Source organism: Crocuta crocuta, unplaced genomic scaffold (assembly GCF_008692635.1).
Source record: "Crocuta crocuta isolate KB4526 unplaced genomic scaffold, BGI_CrCroc_1.0 scaffold415, whole genome shotgun sequence".
NCBI lineage: Eukaryota > Metazoa > Chordata > Mammalia > Carnivora > Hyaenidae > Crocuta > Crocuta crocuta.
In genome coordinates, this window is record NW_027531525.1 from 792,293 (window position 1) to 810,960 (window position 18,668).

An 18,668-nucleotide genomic window follows, 5' to 3' on the forward strand; every position below is an offset into this window, starting at 1 on the left:
GTCCCCCCCCCCCCCCACCGCCCCAGCCAGGCTGCAGCTCCAGGTTTCCTCCCAGAGCATAACCCTGCAGACCCTGCGAACACTTCGCACTCTGCCCACGCATTCTCCCACAGTTCAGTGCTATTTATCTTGGGCAAATGTCTGGTCAGACTCAATGGAAGCCCACAGCTGGGTGGCCCCAGACTAGCCCACTAACAGCACAGGGACCAAACCTGCCCACCACAGATGAAGAGGCACTGCAGACGCCCGGACTGAAGCAAAAGCAGCTCAGCCACAACGGCAGGGCACACGTGGGAGACACCCCTGGCACACGGGATTCTGGTGAACAGGGCACACAGCACTGCAGGGCACTCACTACAGGGCCTCTTTCCTAAGGCCACTACTTTCAAGAGCAGGAGATGTAGCTGCCTTTCCTAACATATAGAAACAGACAGAGGAATATGTTCCAAATGAAACAGGACAACATCACAGCAAGAGACCTAACAGAACAGAGATAAATATGCCTGATAGAGAATTTAAAGTAATACTTTAAATACATAAAGATACTGCTGGACTTGAGAAAAGAGTAGAGTACCTCAGTGAGACCCTTAACAAAAATACGGGAAACATAAAAAAGAAACAAAGATGAAACACTCAATAACTGAAATTAAAAATACACTAGACGAGGGGCACCTGGGTGGCTCAGTCAGTTAAGGATCCGACTTCGGCTCAGGTCATGATCTCACGGTTTATGAGTTTGAGCCCCATGTCAGGCTCGGGCTCTATGCTGACAGCTCAGAGCCTGGAGCCTGCTTTACCTTCTATGTCTCCCTTTCTCTCTGCCCCTCACCCACTTGTGCTCTGTCTGTCTCTGTCTCTCAAAAATAAATGTAAAAAAAAAAGCTAAATATTTATTTTAAAAAAATACACTAGGGGCGCCTGGGTAGCTCAGTCAGTTAAGCATCCAACTTCGGCTCAGGTCATGATCTCACAGTTCGTGGGTTCGAGCCCCGCACGGGCTCTGTACTGACAGCTAGCTCAGAGCCTGGAGCCTGTTTCGGATTCCATGTCTCCCTGTCTCTCTGACCCTCCCCGTTCATGCTGGCTGTCTCTCTCTCCTTCTCTCTCTCTCTCTCTCTCTGTCTCTCTCTCTCTCACACACACACACACACAAATAAATAAAAACATTAAAACATTTTTTTTAAAAAAAGAAAAAATACACTAGACTGAATAAATAGACTAAAGGAAGCAGAAAATGAATCGACAATCTGGAGGACAGAATAATAGGAGCCAATCAAGCTGAGCAGGAAAGAGGGAAAAAAATAAATAAAAAATGAAAATGGACTTAGGGAACTCAGTGATAGCAGCAAGCTTAAGAACACTCACATTACAGGGATCCCAGAAGGAGGAGAGAAAAAGTGGCAGATAATTTATTTGAATAAATAATAGGTAAAAACTTCCCAAATCTAGGAAAGGAAATAGAAATCCAGATCCAGAAGGTACAGCGAGTCCCCCACAAAATCAACCTAGGAAAGTCCACACCAAGACATCCAGTAATTGGCAAAAAACAGAAAAAAATAGAATTCTAAAAGCAGCAAGAAAAAAAAAATATATGTAACAATTAGTTACATATAAGGGAAAACAATAACAATTAGTAGATTTTTCAGATGAAACTTTGTAGTTTCGTAGAGAGCAGCATGATATATTCAAAGTGCTGAAAGAAAAAAAACCCTGCAGCCAAGAATACTCTACCCAGCAAGGCTATCATTCACAACTGAAGGACAAATAAAGTTTCCCAGACCAACAAAAGTTAAAGAAATCATGATCACTAAACCAACCCTACAAGAAATGTTAAAGGGGACTCTTTGAGACAGTAAGGAGGAATAAGAAAAGTAGAAAAAACACAAAAGCAGTAAAATTAAGTATGTTTATAAAAATCAGTCCAGGGATTCACAAAATAAAATGATGTAAAGTATACCACCACATACCTAAAATGTGGAGGGGAGAGGAGTAAAGAATGGGTTCAAACTAAAGTGATCATTAACTTAATATATCCTGTTATATGCATAGAACATTATACACAAACCTAATGGTCACTACAAACTAAATCAGTAAGAGATATGCAAAAAAATAAAGAGAAAGGAGTCCAAGTATATCATTAAATAAAGCCAACAAACCATTAGAGCAAGAGAAGAAACAAAGCACTACAAAAACAACCATGAAACAAGGAACAAAATGGCAATGAGTACAAACCTATCAAGAATTACTTTCTTCTTTTTTTAAGTAGGTTCCACCCCCAACATAGGGCTTGAACTCATAACCCTGAGATTAAGAGTCAGATGCTCCACCAAATGAGCCAGCCAGGCACCCCAAGAATTACTTTCAACGTAAATGGACTAAATGCTCCAATCAAAAGACACAGGGTGACAGAATGGATAAAAACGCAAGACCCATCTATATGCTGCCTATTAGAGATTCATCTAAGACCTAAAGACACATGAAGACTGCAAGTGAAGGGAAAAGCATTTATCATGCATGCAAAAGGAAGTGAAAAGAAACTGAAAAGAGGGTAGCAATATTTATATTGGACAAAAGAGATTTTAAAACAAAAACTATAACAGAAACCAAGGAAGACACTATACAATCATAAAAAGAATAATCCAATAAGAAGATATAACAATGATAAATATTTACGCTCTCAACATATTGGGAGCACCCAATATATAAAGCAGCTAATAATTAATATAAAAGAAGTAATTGATAGTAATACAGTAACAGTAGAGGACTTTAACATGCTACTTTCCTGAATAGATAAATCATCCAAACAGAAAATCAACAAGCAAACAGTGGCTTTGAATGACACATTGGACCAGATGGATCTAACAAATATATCCAGAACATTCCATCCTAAAACAGTAGAATACACATTCTTTTTAAATCCTAGCAGAGAGTATAGGAAGTAATTTCTTTGACATTGGCCATAGCAACATTTTTTTAGATATGGCTCCTGAGGAAAAGGAAACAAAAGCAAAAATAAACTCCTAGGACCACATCAAAATAAAAAGCTTCTGCAGAGCAAAGGAAACAATCAACAAAACTAAAAGACAACCTACTGAATGGGAGAAGATATTTGCAAATGACATATCTGATAAAGAGTTCGTATCCAAAATACATAAAGTACTTATACAACCCAACACCAAAAAAGAAAAACACAAAAAAACAAAAAACCCAAATAATCTAACTAAAAAATGGACAGAAGACATAAACAGACATTTCTCCAAAGAAGACATACTGATGGCCAACAGACCAATGAAAAGATGCTCACCATCACTAACCATCAGGGAAATGCAAATGGAAACCACAATGAGATACCACCTATTATCTGTCAGAATGGCTAAAATCAAAAACACAAGAAACAAGTGTTGGCCAGGATATTGAGAAGAAGGAATGCCTGTGCAGTGTTGGTGGGAATGCAAACTGGTGCAGCCACTGTGAAAAACAGTATGGAGGTTCCTCAAAAAATTTAAGGGAGAGCTATCATATGATTCAGTAATTCCACTACCGGGTATTTATGCAAAGAATACAAAACCACTAATCTGAAAATATACATGCACTATGTATACTGCAGTGTTACTTATAATAGTCAAATTATGGCAGCAGCCCAAGTCTCCATCAATAGATGAGTGAATAAAGACGATGTGTATATATGTATGTGTACACACACACACCCGCACACACCCACACACACAAAATGGAATATTACTTAGCCTTAAGAAAGAACGGAATCTTCCCATTTACAACATGGATGGATCTAGAGAGTGTAATTCTAAGTGATATCAGAGAAAGACAAATACCATATGATTTCACATATATGTGGACTTAAAAAACAAAAGAAACAAAGATAAAAAGGACAAACAAAGAAAACCAGTCTCTCAACTACAGAGAACAAACTGGTGGGGAGTTGGGTCGGGGATAGGTAAAAGAGATTAAGAAAACACTCTGTTTTCTTTCCGAGTATTTATTTAAATGTGTTAGTTAACATCTAATATGAGTCTCAGGTGTAGAAATATAGTGATTCATCACTTATATACAACACGCAGTGCTCATCACAAGTGTCTACCTTAGTATCCATCACCTATTTAACCCATCCCCCCACCCAAGAGTTCACTTATGATGAGCACTGACTAATGTATAGAATTACTGAATCACTCTACTGTACACCTAATATAACTAATACACTAATAAAGTAATATAACACCATATGTTAAATGTATTGGAATTAAATTTTAAAAAATAAACGCTCAAGGAAAACTGAAAAAGAAAAGGAAAAGAAAGATGATGTAGATGTGGAAAATTCACACTTGCCTGTAGTCTGCCAATGGCCACCAGGCAAAATTTGCTCCCCTGGCCAGCCTCAGGGTCATCATCTGGGAGGGAGACACCTACAGGAAGGTGAAATTAAAAGGTTTAAGAGGGATTTCAAACTCAAATTGCCTTCAATTCATTCAGAAAAAGATTTAAAATACATGTAGGTATGAAGAGACTAGAGAGTGCTAGATAAAAATGACAACAAGACAACAATTGCACAGAATTTACCAAATATGCCAGGTATTATTTTAACTATTTTTACATAAATAATTCATATATTTTACCCGTATTAATTGTAATGAATTGCAGAGTACAAGCCCCACCCTAAGTATTCTTTTTTTTTTTTAATTTTATTTCTGAGAGAGAGAGACATTGTGAGCAGGGGAGGGTCAGAGAGAGAGGGAGACACGGAATCTGAAGACAGGCTCCAGGCTCTGAGCTGTCAGCACAGAGCCCGACGCGGGGCTTGAACCCACAAACCGTGAGATCATGACCTGAGCTGAAGTCGGACGCTTAACCGACTGAGCCACCCAGGCGGTCCCCACCCTAAGTATTCTTAAAAACCATGCTGGCCAAACCAAACATATATGAAGACAGTCATTCACTCTGTGACCGTAATGACAGGCTGAGAACAGATGTCCTGCCCAACCTGTTTTCTTTTAAAGTAAGCAAACAACCAAAAATGAAATAAAACCAAACACCAATAGTTATTTATGTCCTTTGGAAAAGAGAGAAGCCATGTTTCAATATTTTAGGTGGAAATGGAAGAAGACTGCATTCTCTCTAGTCTTTGCATATGTATCTTCTTTTTACCAAGAAAAATAGTATTTCTTTGAGAGCAATACAGAAAGATGAAAGACCATGTGTACTGCAAAAGTATGGTTTATACAGTATATAAGCTAAAAAGTTTAAATGTCACTACACTTAAAATTAATTTTTCTTAATTACATTTAACTGCCATTTATTGAATGCCTACTATATGCCAGGCCCTGGGATGGGTGATTTTCTTACATTGAATTTAATGTAAAATTTAGAGTTATAATCTCCAAATTATAGGTAAGAAAACTGAGGGGTTCTTTTTATAAAGTCAAGCAACTTACCCTAAGTTATACCACTAGTAAGTAACAATGTCAGAATCAGTCAGGTTTTTCCAAATACAAAGTTTAATCACTTACCCAAATATACCACCTTGCCTCCCTTTTCTCTTAGTTTCCCCCTGCCTACAATGCCACTTCCCAATCATACCCATCCAGCAGGGAAGTAATAGAGTTGCTAAGATCTGGAAATTCTGACAAGCCAGTTTAAAAGGCTGACCCCTGCACCCCAACCGCCCTTCTCACATTCCCTGTTTGACTTCCACTTCTAGGAAAGCTAATCTGCTCACATCTTGATTTAAAGCCTTTACAGAGAATATCCCATTTATAAGTTACTACAATCAAGCCATGTCTCTCTTTTCCCTAAAGTCATGCTCCTACTTTAGAAAGCTTTCTCAAATTAACTGCATTCAATGTCAACTGTTTTTTTGCATACAAATACTTAGAAAAGAGATATTCAGTATATGTTATTATGAATCTGTGCATTTAAAACTGCATTCTGTGACACACCAACACTGAGTCATTTTCAAGTCTGAGTAATCCGTCTCCCCAACTGGAATATAAAGGAGGTACAGGAGTCTGTCTGCTTTTCCTTTCCTGTTTTCTTACAGTTTATACCGGAGTACATATCACATACCCGGTGCATGACAAACATTAGAGCTACCGTCTCAGACTCTATGAGAAAGCTGCTGCACCACGGGAGAAATCCAACTTGCCTACCTGCTGGGGGCCAGGCCTTGATATAGCCTGTGCAGTGGACCACCACAAAATGAGCTTCCCCATCCTTCACAGAGCCGAGTCCATTCCTAGAAGAAGTACATGAGTGAGGAGAAAACCCTACCCAGTAACATTTAAAAGGCAATGCTGGCTTAGTACCTTTAACTTTAGGCTCTTGGATGTTTAGAAAACTGGTCACTTTTTGACCTCTGCCACCCCAAAGTGACCACCGTATTTCTGAGCCTTGCCAAAGTAGAGCAACCAAAAGGTATTACAGCAGAAAGAAAGTTGGTAAAGTGTCAGGGCAACTTCTTTAAAACAAGATGAGCAAAGGAAGCTGTAGAAGGTCAGGAAAATATTGCCAGAAAATTAGGTAAGTGGGAAATGAGGGAGAAAGGTAAGGGCTGCTACAGGGAGTAGTACATACAGTAAGACAGTTTAAAAAGTGAGGATCTCTATAGGAACTGGGCCATCCCTTTGCTTTTCCACTGTTGAGGATCTCACCTGCATCTGTTCCTCACAAAGCTCAGTCTATTCACGGAGACCGGGTCCACAGAGCTATTGCCACACCTGTTTCAAGGAACAGACATCAAAAGCAATTACGCCGTGCTATTAAAGAACTTTCCATCTGTAACAGCCAGATAACAGGCTCTGGATACATGAGACACAGAAGGATAAATAAATCAGGTTTGGTATTTCTACAATTTGTAAATGCCCCCAGAATCTGAGGCTCAAAATACCCCACACACTCTTCAGATACAGAAATTCTCTACACTGGGGTCAGAATACTTTTTGTGTAAAGGACCAGATGGTAAATATTTCAGCTTTCATGGACCATAAAATCTGTTGCAACGAGTCAACTCCGCCATCAGGGCATGAAAACAGCCGCAGACAACACATAACAAGTGCACATGACTATGTTCCTATCAGGCTTTCTTTGCAAATAAAGAGTTGTGGTTTGCAGACTCCTGTCCTGTACCACAACCCAATCTATTTGCAATTTTTCATCATTATTTATCTTGCTTCTCCCTACATTTCTACATAGACCATGTCCACATACTGAGACATTCTCTCCCACCCTCTCCACTTTCCTTCTCTCGTTTCTTTAAAATAATAATAGGTCAGGCACCTGGGTGGCTCTGTCAGTTAAGCGTCCAACTTCGGCTCAGATCATGATCTCACAGGGTTCGAGCCCCGCGTCGGGCTCTGTGCTGACAGCTAGCTCAGAGCCTGGAGCCTGTTTCAGATTCTGTGTCTCCCTCTCTCTCTCTGACCCTCCCCTGCTCACCCTGTCTCTCTCTCTCAGAAATAAATAAAAAACATTTTAAAAATTAAAAAAAAAGGTAAAACTTACATAGAGCTTAATATGTGCCATGCACTATTCTAAGCATCCTTACATATATTTATTCATCTCATCCTCTTAACAATTTTATGAGGCTGATATTAAAATAATTCCATTAGATGAAATCACAACACAAAGTAGTCCTGGAATCTGCTCAAGGACCCAGAAGATACTAAGTGGCAAATTCAGTAATTTGGTTCCAGAAGTTATCCTAAACCACTAAGCCACATAATATTCAATTCCGTAAATCTCTCAGGAAATCTTTCTTAATATCCTACTCATCATTTCTAATAAGCATCCTTACTAGATACTATAAATTAATAAATTTCTATTACACAATCTGAACTTATATTTTGTGACTTTAAGAGAGATCTTTTCTACTTGTGTAGAATGTACCACCATACTTTCTTCAGAATACTAAAATATATAGTTTATAAACACTAAATACTAACTGAAAGACATAATAAAGTATCAACACTCTATGAAAAAAAGAAAAATGCAGCAATGGCTTGAGTACGTGGATGCTGTCTTGTGATATACTGGGAAGAATAGAGTCTTTGGAATCCGACTACTTGGATTAAAATAAAATTCTGGGGCACCTGGGTGGCTCAGTCAGTTAAGTGTCTGACTTTAGCTCAGGTCATGATCTCACAGTTCATGAGTTCAAGTCACACATGAAGCTCTGTGCGGACAGTGCTGAGCCTGCTTTGGGTTCTCTGTCTCCCTCTCTCTGCACCCCTGTTTCTCACAAATAAATAAACATTTAAAAAATAATAAAGTAAAATCCTGTACCAGGCATTATCTATGTAATTCTGGGAAGTTAATTTTTTGAGGGGTTTTTTTTTGAGGTTTTGGGGTTTTTAAAAATTTTTTAATAGTTCTTATTTATTTTTGAGACAGAGAGAAACAGAGCATGAGCGGGGGAGGGGCTGAGGGAGAGGGAAACACAGAATCCGAAACAGGCTCCAGTCTCCGAGCTGCCAACATAGAACCCGATGCGGGGCTCGAACCCACAAACCACGAGATCATGACCTGAGCTGAAGTCGGACACTTAACCGACTGAGCCACCCAGGTGCCCCAAGGTTTTGGTTTCTTTTAACAGCAAAATAAGTACCATGAATTCGACTCTAAAGGACAGATGTGGGAAATGAGACAACAGTAATAAACCTTCTGGCAAATACTGTCTGGCACGGGAGGAGTTCATTAAAATTTAGTTTCCTTATCCTTTATTCTGTTACAACCCATGTGGTGACAGTTAAATGTAATCCAAATAGAGCTTGGGTTTAAAAGTTGAACTCCTCTAACCAGAAATCAAGCCCTCTGCTACTCTGCCTATGTCAAACCACAGTCCTCAGTCTGACACTCACCTCATACGGCAAATAAATGATCTCCTTGAGCCCATACACATCCTCATGGAAGACTGCTGGCCTTCTTTTTTCACTGTTCCAGTCTTCAGATCAAGGATACGCCCTGAAAAATTATGTGAAGAGCAGTGTGGAGTGTGTTCTTATATGTGGGGAAAGGCGGGAGAGACACTGGAGGCAAAGGTAAGTATCCTGTTCATTCCCTCCAATCTTGCTCGTAACAGAATAGGCCAAGTAGGGGATGGATTTTTTCAAGCCTAAAATAGCTCAATTCCCATCAATGAATCTTATACTTAAGTTCAAAGGCACCACTACAGATAACCTTGTGCAAAGAAGGAAGGCAGGAGTGGAAAGTACTGTTGGTAAGCAAAGGGCTAGGCTATATTCTTGGGTCTCGTTTTATACACGTGCATGCACACGTGCACGCTGAGGGAGCGTCACTGTTTAAAAAAAAATATTTTTATATGCTATAGAAACACATACCTGTTTCCAGCCAAAACTGTTCCTCCCTTTATTATATAGAAACAAATGGCAACTTTTGGGAAAAAGAACTAGAAAAATAAAACACATAAAAACCTAAAAGAAGGAAAAACTAAAACAGTATCACTATAACTGTAGTGGACTGTCTTATATTTTAATTACCAGTATTGATTGGCTTCCACTTTAATTTTTTTTTCCAGACTTGCTCTAGGAACACTTATGTTTCCTAGAGCCAAACCCTGGCAAAAGGACTGAAAAGCATTNCCAAACAAAGAAAAAAGAACCTATATGGATAACCACTCCCCTCTAAAATAATAGTCTATTATCACAGAACCCAGTATAAAGCCAAATTCATGCACAAACAGGTAGAAAGAAATACCAGATACAAGTAAAAATACCCATACAAGTAAGACAGAAACATCAAGAATTTAATTCTTTTAAGGTGAAAAAAAAAGTTGACTATAGATTTGGTTTTTACTTACTGCATTATTTACATTAAAATTAAACTTCTTTATGTGCCCTGTCGCTAAAGAAACATTTTCTAAAGATAAGCTCAATATTATCAATTATATTATCTGCATGTGGATAGAAAAAACTGATGATACTCATTAAAGCAGAAAATTCTAGAGGCCTTGCCAGATTCAATGAACAAATTAAAGAGCTAAAACACCTCTTGTGTTTCAGAAGAAAAGAGAGAACTTCCCATTCATTTTCCATGCACATACTTCGTACCTGTCAGCGCATTTTCCGAAGTGGAAAGCTGCTCACGGAGTTTGTCCACGTCATCTGGATGCACCTGATCATAGAGTGTGCTACCGAACCATTCAGACTGTGGCTGGTTCAAAACAGGGGTCACTGAGTCAGAGACATAAACCACCCGGCCTGTCTCACAGGAGACAATAAACAGAAAGCCATCTGCTGCCTCCAAGATCAAATGTTTGAGTTCCTGTCCAAACAAGAGAAATACAAGTTAACACTGAACTCTTAAAAGCTAAGTATTATCCATGGAAAAAAGTAAGACAGTACAGGCTTTATGTATCTCCCCAGAAGCAACTGCTGGCTCCTGCCTGATCCAAGGCCACAGCTTTACAACTTTTTATGATTTTACTCTACAAATATGCTCATTTTCAGTTGCTTTCCCCTCAGATGTATAAACATGACCAAGATTTCTCAATTCCATACAAATTTTTCCTTTGCCCAAATCATCTCTTTTTCAGTGCCAAGTTTATGTTATGAAAAATGTTCTATTCACTGACTTTATTCTCCTGTCTTTCAATTATTTCTCAATCACACTACAATCTTCACTCTAAACCATTCATGTTGTTTGCAGCAGGTTATCAATGTCCTCCTAACTGCCAACTCAAGTCCTCTTTCCTGGGTCCTTATCATGTTACTCGACTCTTCTGCAGAATCTAAGAATGTTGTCCACTCTATCCTTTTAAGTTTTATTTTCCTCTAGCTTCTATAATACTGTCCCCAACTTTTGCTGCACTTCTAGATGTCCCTCCTCTCCTTCAGGCTCCCTTCCCTTTGTTCAAGTATAGGGATTTCCAAAGTTTTATCTTAAGTTCTCTTCTCTATTTATACCAAACTCTCTCCCTGAGAAATCATATCCAGTCCTCCGTGCTATGAAATGATAACCCAAATCTACATCTTTAGACTTGCCTAAACTTTTCTTCTTTATCTTTAAGCAGACCTGAATTCCTGAATTCCAACTGTTAAACATTTCCACTTAGATATTCTACCAGCAATTCGATTTCAACATCTCAAACGATGTCATGATCTCCCCCTCCAAAGAACAATCCTCTGTGCTCTTCTAGCATTTTTTAAAAATTTATTTATTTTCCGAGAGAGAGAGAGAAAATGTGCAGTGGGGGAGGAAAAGGGAGAGAGAGAATCCCAAGCAGGCTCTGCACTATCAGGCCCAACTCGGGGTTGTAGCTCACAAACCATGAGATCATGGCCTGAACTGAAATCAAGAGTCAGCTTAACTAGCTGACCCAGCCAGGCACCCCCAGCATTTCCTTTCTTGATTAACAGTATCACCTTCCTCTCAGGCTACAAGACTCAAAATCTAATTATTCTCTTTTATGCTCTAGTGAGAACTGTTTTATCAATTCCATTTCCAATACTACATCACTGTCCTAGTCATCTTATGCCAAAACTAATGAAATGCTCTCCCTGCTTTCATTCTCTCCAATCCAGCCTTAAAATGCTACATTGACCAATACATGTTCTATGGTTTCCCACTGCCTAAAAATACCTAAATTCTGTAACAGAACACCTAAATATTGCATCATCAGGTCCCAGCCTACCTACTATCCTCTCCCAAGGCTTGCTAACCTACTTCATTTGCCTTGAATAACCAAATCATTCTTACCAGCCATTTGCTGAGTTATCCCAGTACTATTCCCCTACTCTTCCCCTTCCGTGTTTATACTTCTACAGGACTTAATGCGGCACCCTGAGCATAGAACTGATTGTGTGTTTATATTGTGATTTATTTATTTACCTCTTTCCACCAGTGACTATCTCTTATATCTTTGTTTTCCTCTTTATCTCTTATCTCTTTGTTTTTCTCATAGCACAAAACACCTGGTTAGCCCACAAAAGGTGCATGACTGGAGTCGACTGAATCAGTATCTCTATGTCTGTTGTTAGAACAAACTGATTATTCCAAAATACATATATATAAAACCCATACTATGTGTGCTTTCATACAGACAATCCTATTTGGAAAATTATTTTTTTTCTCAATTTTTTTAATGTCTTTATTTTATTTTGAGAGACAGAAACAGAGAGCAAGTGGGGGAGGGGCAGAGAGAGGGAGACACAGAATCTGAAACAGGCTCCAGGCTCTGAGCTAGCTGTCAGCACAGAGCCTGATGCGGGGCTCGAACCCACGGACTAGGAGATCATGACCTGAGCTGAAGTCAGACGCTTAACTGACTGAGCCACCCAGGCACCCCTGGAAAATTATTCTTATTGCTTTCTTCCAAACCACATTCCTTCCTTCTAGTCCTTTGAATAAAAGGGTAACATTATGGGTCAATTTTTCTTTCTTATATTTCCTGTATTTTCCAAATTTTTCTGCAAAAACACTGTTTTTTTTTATTATTATTAGAGAGAAAGACAGTGCACATACAAAGTGGGGTAGAGGTGCAGAGGTAGCCAGAAAGAGAGCCCCAAGGAGGCTCCGTGCTCAGCACAGAGCCCCACACGGGCTCAGTCCCATGACCCTGGAATCATAACCTAAGCTGAAATCAAGAGTCAGGCACTCAACTGACTGAGCCACCCAGCCACCCTCGCTGTGTTACTAAAAAAAAAGTTTTTAAAATATTTATTTATTTTTGAGAGGGGGGGAGGGGAAGAGAGAGAGGGAGACACAGAATCTGAAGCAGGCTCCAGGCTCTGAGCTGTTAGCACAGAGCCCGACGTGGGGCCTGAACTCAAACTGTGAGCTTGTGACCCAAGTCCAAGTCAGACACTCAACTGACTGAACCCCACCCCCACCCCGCCCCAGCACTCCCTCCTTCCCCTGGTATTACATTTAATCATTGAAACAGAACATAGCTTCTTTACTCTTAAAAGTCTTGCTGACCATCCTCATTCAGCCCTAGTCATTCTATTCATTTTAGCCATCCCTCCAGTGGATGTTTATCTAGTCTCATAAATTGTTAATGAGTTTTTAAAAATGTTTTGTTGTTTATTTATTTTGAGAGAGAGTGCATACAAGTGGGAGAAGGGCAGAGAGAGGGAGAGAGAGAGAATCCCAAGTAGGCTCTGCACTGTGCGCATAGAGCCCAACGCGGGGCTCGAACTCACGAACCATGAGATCATGACCTGAGCCAAAATCAAGAGACGGATGCTTAACTGACTGAACTACTCAGGTGCCCCCAAATTACTAAAATGTATTTTTTTAATGTATTTTTTCTCTATGCATTTTCCTCTCATTTTTCACGTAGGTGTATATCCAGCCACTGTTAAATATTCATATTCAGACTGACTTCCATCCACTCACATATTCATATTTAGACTGAGTCCCTGAAAGGCTGAAATGTCTTTACCTTCTGTATTTTTTTCACTACACATACCAGAGCACACCTCTAAGGAACAATGACTGCCTTGTTAGATTCCTTTTATCACCAAAACTGAACACTGCTTCAGGATAAGAAATAGATTTTTTTTCCATCTTCTAGAACCCTAAAGACAATTAAGAGGACTGGTTCCATGGACACAGTCATCTCTTCTTCCTGCAGTTCCACTCTTTTTCCACTTTACAGGCTGTATTCATGAGTGAAACCTAAAATACCTTTAAGCTTGCCAAATTGTTTGCAAAAGTCTTCTGTAGTTCTCACTGTTCCAATGCTAATGAATGTATAGCCAGGAACTGAAACTACTTTCCCATGGTCTGAATTCTTCCTAAACAGCTGCATTCTTGTACTTTACACAGTCTACAGACTCAGCTCTGCTCTGACTCCCAATACAGGGCACTAATTAGAATTACAGTTATCTATCCCCAAAAGATCAAAACTTTCAGATTCTAGAGTCGCACAGAGTTGTGCATCCCAGTGACCTGATCAGTGAGGAACGAAGGCTTGTAGGTGCCATCAGTGGATGTATTCCCGGTTCCTCGCAAAGACTTCATGTGAGAGACTGCCATGCGTAAGATGGTTAGCTTGTCTGGTTTTCGAGCCAGGGCACTACAGGTGGGCACCATGTCTGACAGTTCTGTGATGTAGGCTGTCATCTTGTTCCGTCGCCGCCGTTCAATTTCACTATGATTTTCCCTGCATGGAGAGAAAGAGAGAGAGAGAGATGCCCCACCCAGGTGGTCACAGGTGGCCATTTGAGAGCAGGGACAGTGATATAAATACCAAGTGAGCTGCTGAAGAAATGTGGTATTTGGATTTAGGAGTGCAGAAGTCTCAGAAGGTAGAGTCATGTTTGCCAGCCTTCTCATGCAGAGCAAACATGGAACAGAAGCTAACAAGGCAGACAGAGAATAAGCAGATACCAGCAATTCTACCTCCTGGAAACGTAACTTCCTCTGTAAATTACCAGTACATCAGAACAAAAAAAATGTTTTAAGAAATTACAGTCTTTTTTTTTAATTGTTTATTGTCAAGTTGGTTTCCATATTAGAAATTACAGTCTTAAAAAGATGTTGATTCATTTTAGTTCCTGAGAGATAAGTAATCTCTGCTTAGCTAATTCCATGTTTATTAATTCAACTTTTTGAGGCTGAAAACAAAATTATCAGCTTTTTGCAACACAAGTATGTGGCCCAACCATTGATACAAGAATTGACAGTATAGATTTCTTTGGCCTATAAAATGTTACTTGTTCTAAGCTTCTCTCTTATTCTCAATACTAGAGGCAGAATTGGAAGATTTTGAAGTTATTTGTCTCACTAATGCACAAAGTCCTACTCTCTATCTGGGTGTTGTGCCAGGGCACTGAGATTTTAAGATATCTACCAGAGGCCCCTTCTGGGTCCCCAGTTGGAACAAGATGAATTGGAGAGTGGGGAGGAAAAGGCCTGAAAACAGACCAGTTGGAGTTCAAAAGAGTAATTAGATCATATCTCCAATGCAGACTTCCTCGAAATCAAGAGAGAGTCTTACCACTGTTAAAAATAATAATCCAGTAGTTTTCACACTGGATTTCTGAAAAGCCCCACAGGTCCTCAGTGTCTTCCATGGGGATGCCTCAAAGAGACAACCACACAGTGTGCTCGTTTCTGCTTCTATTTGAGAGGCTTTGCTTTATCGTTATTTACGTGCATTACCACTTAAGGATCCTATTAAATAAAAGTTCTTTGGGAAAAAAAAAAAAAACAACTGATCGAACATAAAGTGATCTCTTTATGAGACGAGGTTAAGCAGTTAATTAAGTGACCTTCCCAAGGGCAGCACTCATTCCCAATGAACACAGTGGTCTTCCCGCCGCAGCATGCCAAATCAGCTTTCTGAAGAGTGAAAGAGTTGGCAGGAAATGGCAACAAACTGAGCTTCTGGCCTCGGTGAAAAAAGTAATGATAGATTGGGGGTGGGGGGAGGCAACGTAGTAAAAACAGGTGTTGGTATCAATGATCTATCTCCTGCTGAGTGGTCCCAAATCACAGAAACCACAAAGTAGAAAAACTCGGGTACAACATTAGTATCATAGTATTTCTACATTACTGACAATAGTCTCCAAAGACAGCTCTAGAGCCTCCTTTCCAAGTGGCAAAAAGATCTCACCACATAGGTCCATATTTGTTAATTTCCCTGAGAAACATTCTACTCTCAAAACTTAAAGCACCCATCCTCCTAGCATCTGACAGATTTCTAACACTGAAATCCAGAAGGCTGATCTTTTCATTAACCACATCAAGGCTGCTAAAACTTTTCTGGGAAACCACAAAAAATTCAATCACCAAAGCAAGGCTGTAATGCTATGACACAGTAATCTAGCTTGTGAGTCTACACAGGAAAATAAGAGTGTGCTTTCTAGAGAGGCATGGAGCAAATGCTAACGCCTAAATGTTGGGAACCAGTCGCAAACACAGGTATATTTATTAGTCTTCTGGGTTGTTTTTTTCCAAATGTTTGTTTATTTTTGAGAGAAAGAGAGACAGGCAGAGGATCTGAAGCAGGCTCCACACTGTCAGCTTGAACTCATGAACCATGAGATCATGACCTGAGCTGAAGTTGGATGCTTATCTGACTGAGCCTCCCAGGCATCCCTATTAGTCTTCTGATAAAAGATCATTTCCCTGCTAAAGCACCACCTGACACAGCTGCCTCGTTTCTGAAGACTTTTATTCTGTGAAACTTTGCGCTGAGATAATGAGGAAAAGAGAAAACTACAAAATTATTAGCAGTTTCTTAAATTCCTCAACTCACCCACTTTCTGATTGGGGAAGCCAAAGTTCCTGTTATACCCAAACTTCTACAAACTTGTCCTCTCTTGTCACAGATAAGGAAAAACACAAAGAGAAAGGGGAAGAAAACAGCAGAGTAAGAAAAAGGAAAAAGCAGCAGCAACTGCTTCAGCATGCTCAAAAACACTGTTCTCCTACCTGGCGAGTCTCTCTTTATCCGCAGAACTCTGTTCATCATCCGACCTAAAAATAGAATTAATGAACTAAGCTAAAATAAAAATAAAAAGAAAGAAAAAAAAGAAGGAAAGATGGATGAATGGATGGAAGGAGAGGGGAAAGGAAAAGAAAAAGGAAATAGAACAAAATAGATGCAGAGAAAGGAACATTAAAATATGGACAGGAACCTTGCCTGTAACTCTACAAAAGTCATTTGTTAGGATAAAGAAAAATTAACTTATAGGACAAAGGCTGACATAAAAGCAAGGCCAATATTCATAATAAGTAAACACAGTCTGAACACAGAAAGCACTTTACCAATCTCTGTAGAGACCAATGATACATAGTTTAAACAAGAGGCAAACAAGGGAATACCATTCTCACACACTGCTCCCAATCTGAAAATAAAATTATATCTATATATGCTATTCTATAATAAAAAAAACCTAAGAGATTTTCATGATGAGGATGTCAAACAAATGATCACAAAATATAATCTCTCTGTAACACATAGATGCATACACATGTACTCGCAGATAAAATAGCCAAACAGGATTCAGTGGAGAGATTATATAAATACAACTTAAGAATTAGGTTTCTGGGACATCCCATATCACTGATTTGATACTGAAGTAGTAAATTTCTTTCTTTTTTTTAATTTTGAGAAAGAGAGCATGTACATGGGGAGAGGTGGAGAGACAGAGACAGAGAGAGACAATCCCAAATGCAGAGCCCAACATGGGGGGCTTCAGTCCCACAAACCATGAGATCATGACCTGGGCCAAAATCAAGAGTCATATGCTCAACAGACTGAGCCACCCAGACACCCCAGTAGTAAATTTCTATTAGTCACTCTCCCATTTCTTTGCAGGGCCAACTCTTCCTCCCCTGGAGGAGCTACAAAGTATTACCACTACATTTTTCTGGAAAACTTAACTTTGAGTTGGTGGCAACTGAAGAAACATCAAGATGTTGGTAGGCCAGTGTATCAGTAATTGATTCCCTTTTAAACAGAGAACTAGACAAAAAAGCCTCAAATAAAATGTCTACATAAAGTATGACATATTAACAGGCTGAAAGACTATTTAGTTGTGACATGTACAATGACTTTATCAGTACATGGGAAAGTTTCTATAAAATGGTCAATGAGGGTAGGCTTGTCAGTTAAGCATCTGACTCCTGATTTTGGCTCAGGTCATGATCTCATGGTTTGTGAGATCAAGCCCCATGTGAGACTCTGTGCTGATAGTGGGGAAGCCTGCTTAGGATTCTCTCTCCATCTCTCTCTGCCCCTCCCCCACTCACACACATATTCCCTCTCAAAATAAGTAAATTAACTTAAAAAATAAATAGAAATCTTTAAAAAATAAATAGGGGCACCTGGGTGGCTCAGTTGGTTAAGTGTCCAAATCTTGATTTCAACTCAGGTCATTATCTCATGGTTTGTGGAATCAAGCCCCCTGAGGGGCTCTGACAGCATGGAGCTTGCTTGGGATTTTCCCTCTCCTTTCCTCTCTGTCCCTCCCCAACTCACGCACACCTATGTGCACACCAATCCGCACATACACACGCTCTCGCTCTCAAAATAAAATAATAAACTTAAAAAAATGGTCAACAGGAAAAGAGTCAAAATAACACAGTAACAAAAAGAACAAAAATAGAAAAATTTACATATGCTGATAAGAAGAGCAAGACAACTGTGTTATATTAAGTAGTTCAAAGTTTCATGTTCATTGGGTTATTACAGTTCCTTAACAAACTACAAATATTTTTTCAAAGAATTGAGAAAATACATACATTTTCAGTTTTTGAAGACCCTCTACTGAATTCCCAAGGAGGATATGTGAGGTGAACCGCGTAACAAATCCTCTCTTAATGGAATGAGTTGTTTGAAAGAAAGTTAATTATCTAAAATTCCTATTATTATTTCTACTACTACATATCCTTTATCCACTCTCAGATCTCTGAATGAACTATGTGAATGTATAAATATTTAAATTAAGTAGGACAAATGAAAACTAAAATAATTCAAGTAATGTTTTCATAGCTTTTTGAAATTTCAATCAAGAGACTGTGAACCTGTACCATTAGTACTATTTGATNGGGGCTCAAACCCACAAACCGCGAGATCATGAACTGAGCTGAAGTCGGATGCCCAACCGACTGAGCCACCCAGGCGCCCCTTTATTTTTTTAAAGTTTATTTATTTAAGCAATCTCTACACCCAACATGGAGCTTGA

General features: G+C 39.3%; 1 protein-coding gene across 2 annotated transcripts in view; it reads right to left on the reverse strand.

Annotated features, from left to right (window-relative positions):
* The window catches only part of ARNT (aryl hydrocarbon receptor nuclear translocator), a 73,176-nt gene that overhangs the window by 16,790 nt on the left and 37,718 nt on the right, over nt 1–18,668 (reverse strand). For both annotated transcript variants that reach the window (XM_077772654.1, XM_077772653.1), the window contains exons 5-11: nt 16,411–16,455; nt 13,921–14,134; nt 10,077–10,290; nt 8,868–8,970; nt 6,663–6,728; nt 6,162–6,247; nt 4,345–4,421 (exon numbers count right to left, since the gene is read on the reverse strand). In XM_077772654.1, coding sequence (XP_077628780.1) covers nt 4,345–4,421; nt 6,162–6,247; nt 6,663–6,728; nt 8,868–8,970; nt 10,077–10,290; nt 13,921–14,134; nt 16,411–16,455 — 805 coding nt within the window. The remainder of the gene's footprint in view (nt 1–4,344; nt 4,422–6,161; nt 6,248–6,662; nt 6,729–8,867; nt 8,971–10,076; nt 10,291–13,920; nt 14,135–16,410; nt 16,456–18,668) is intronic.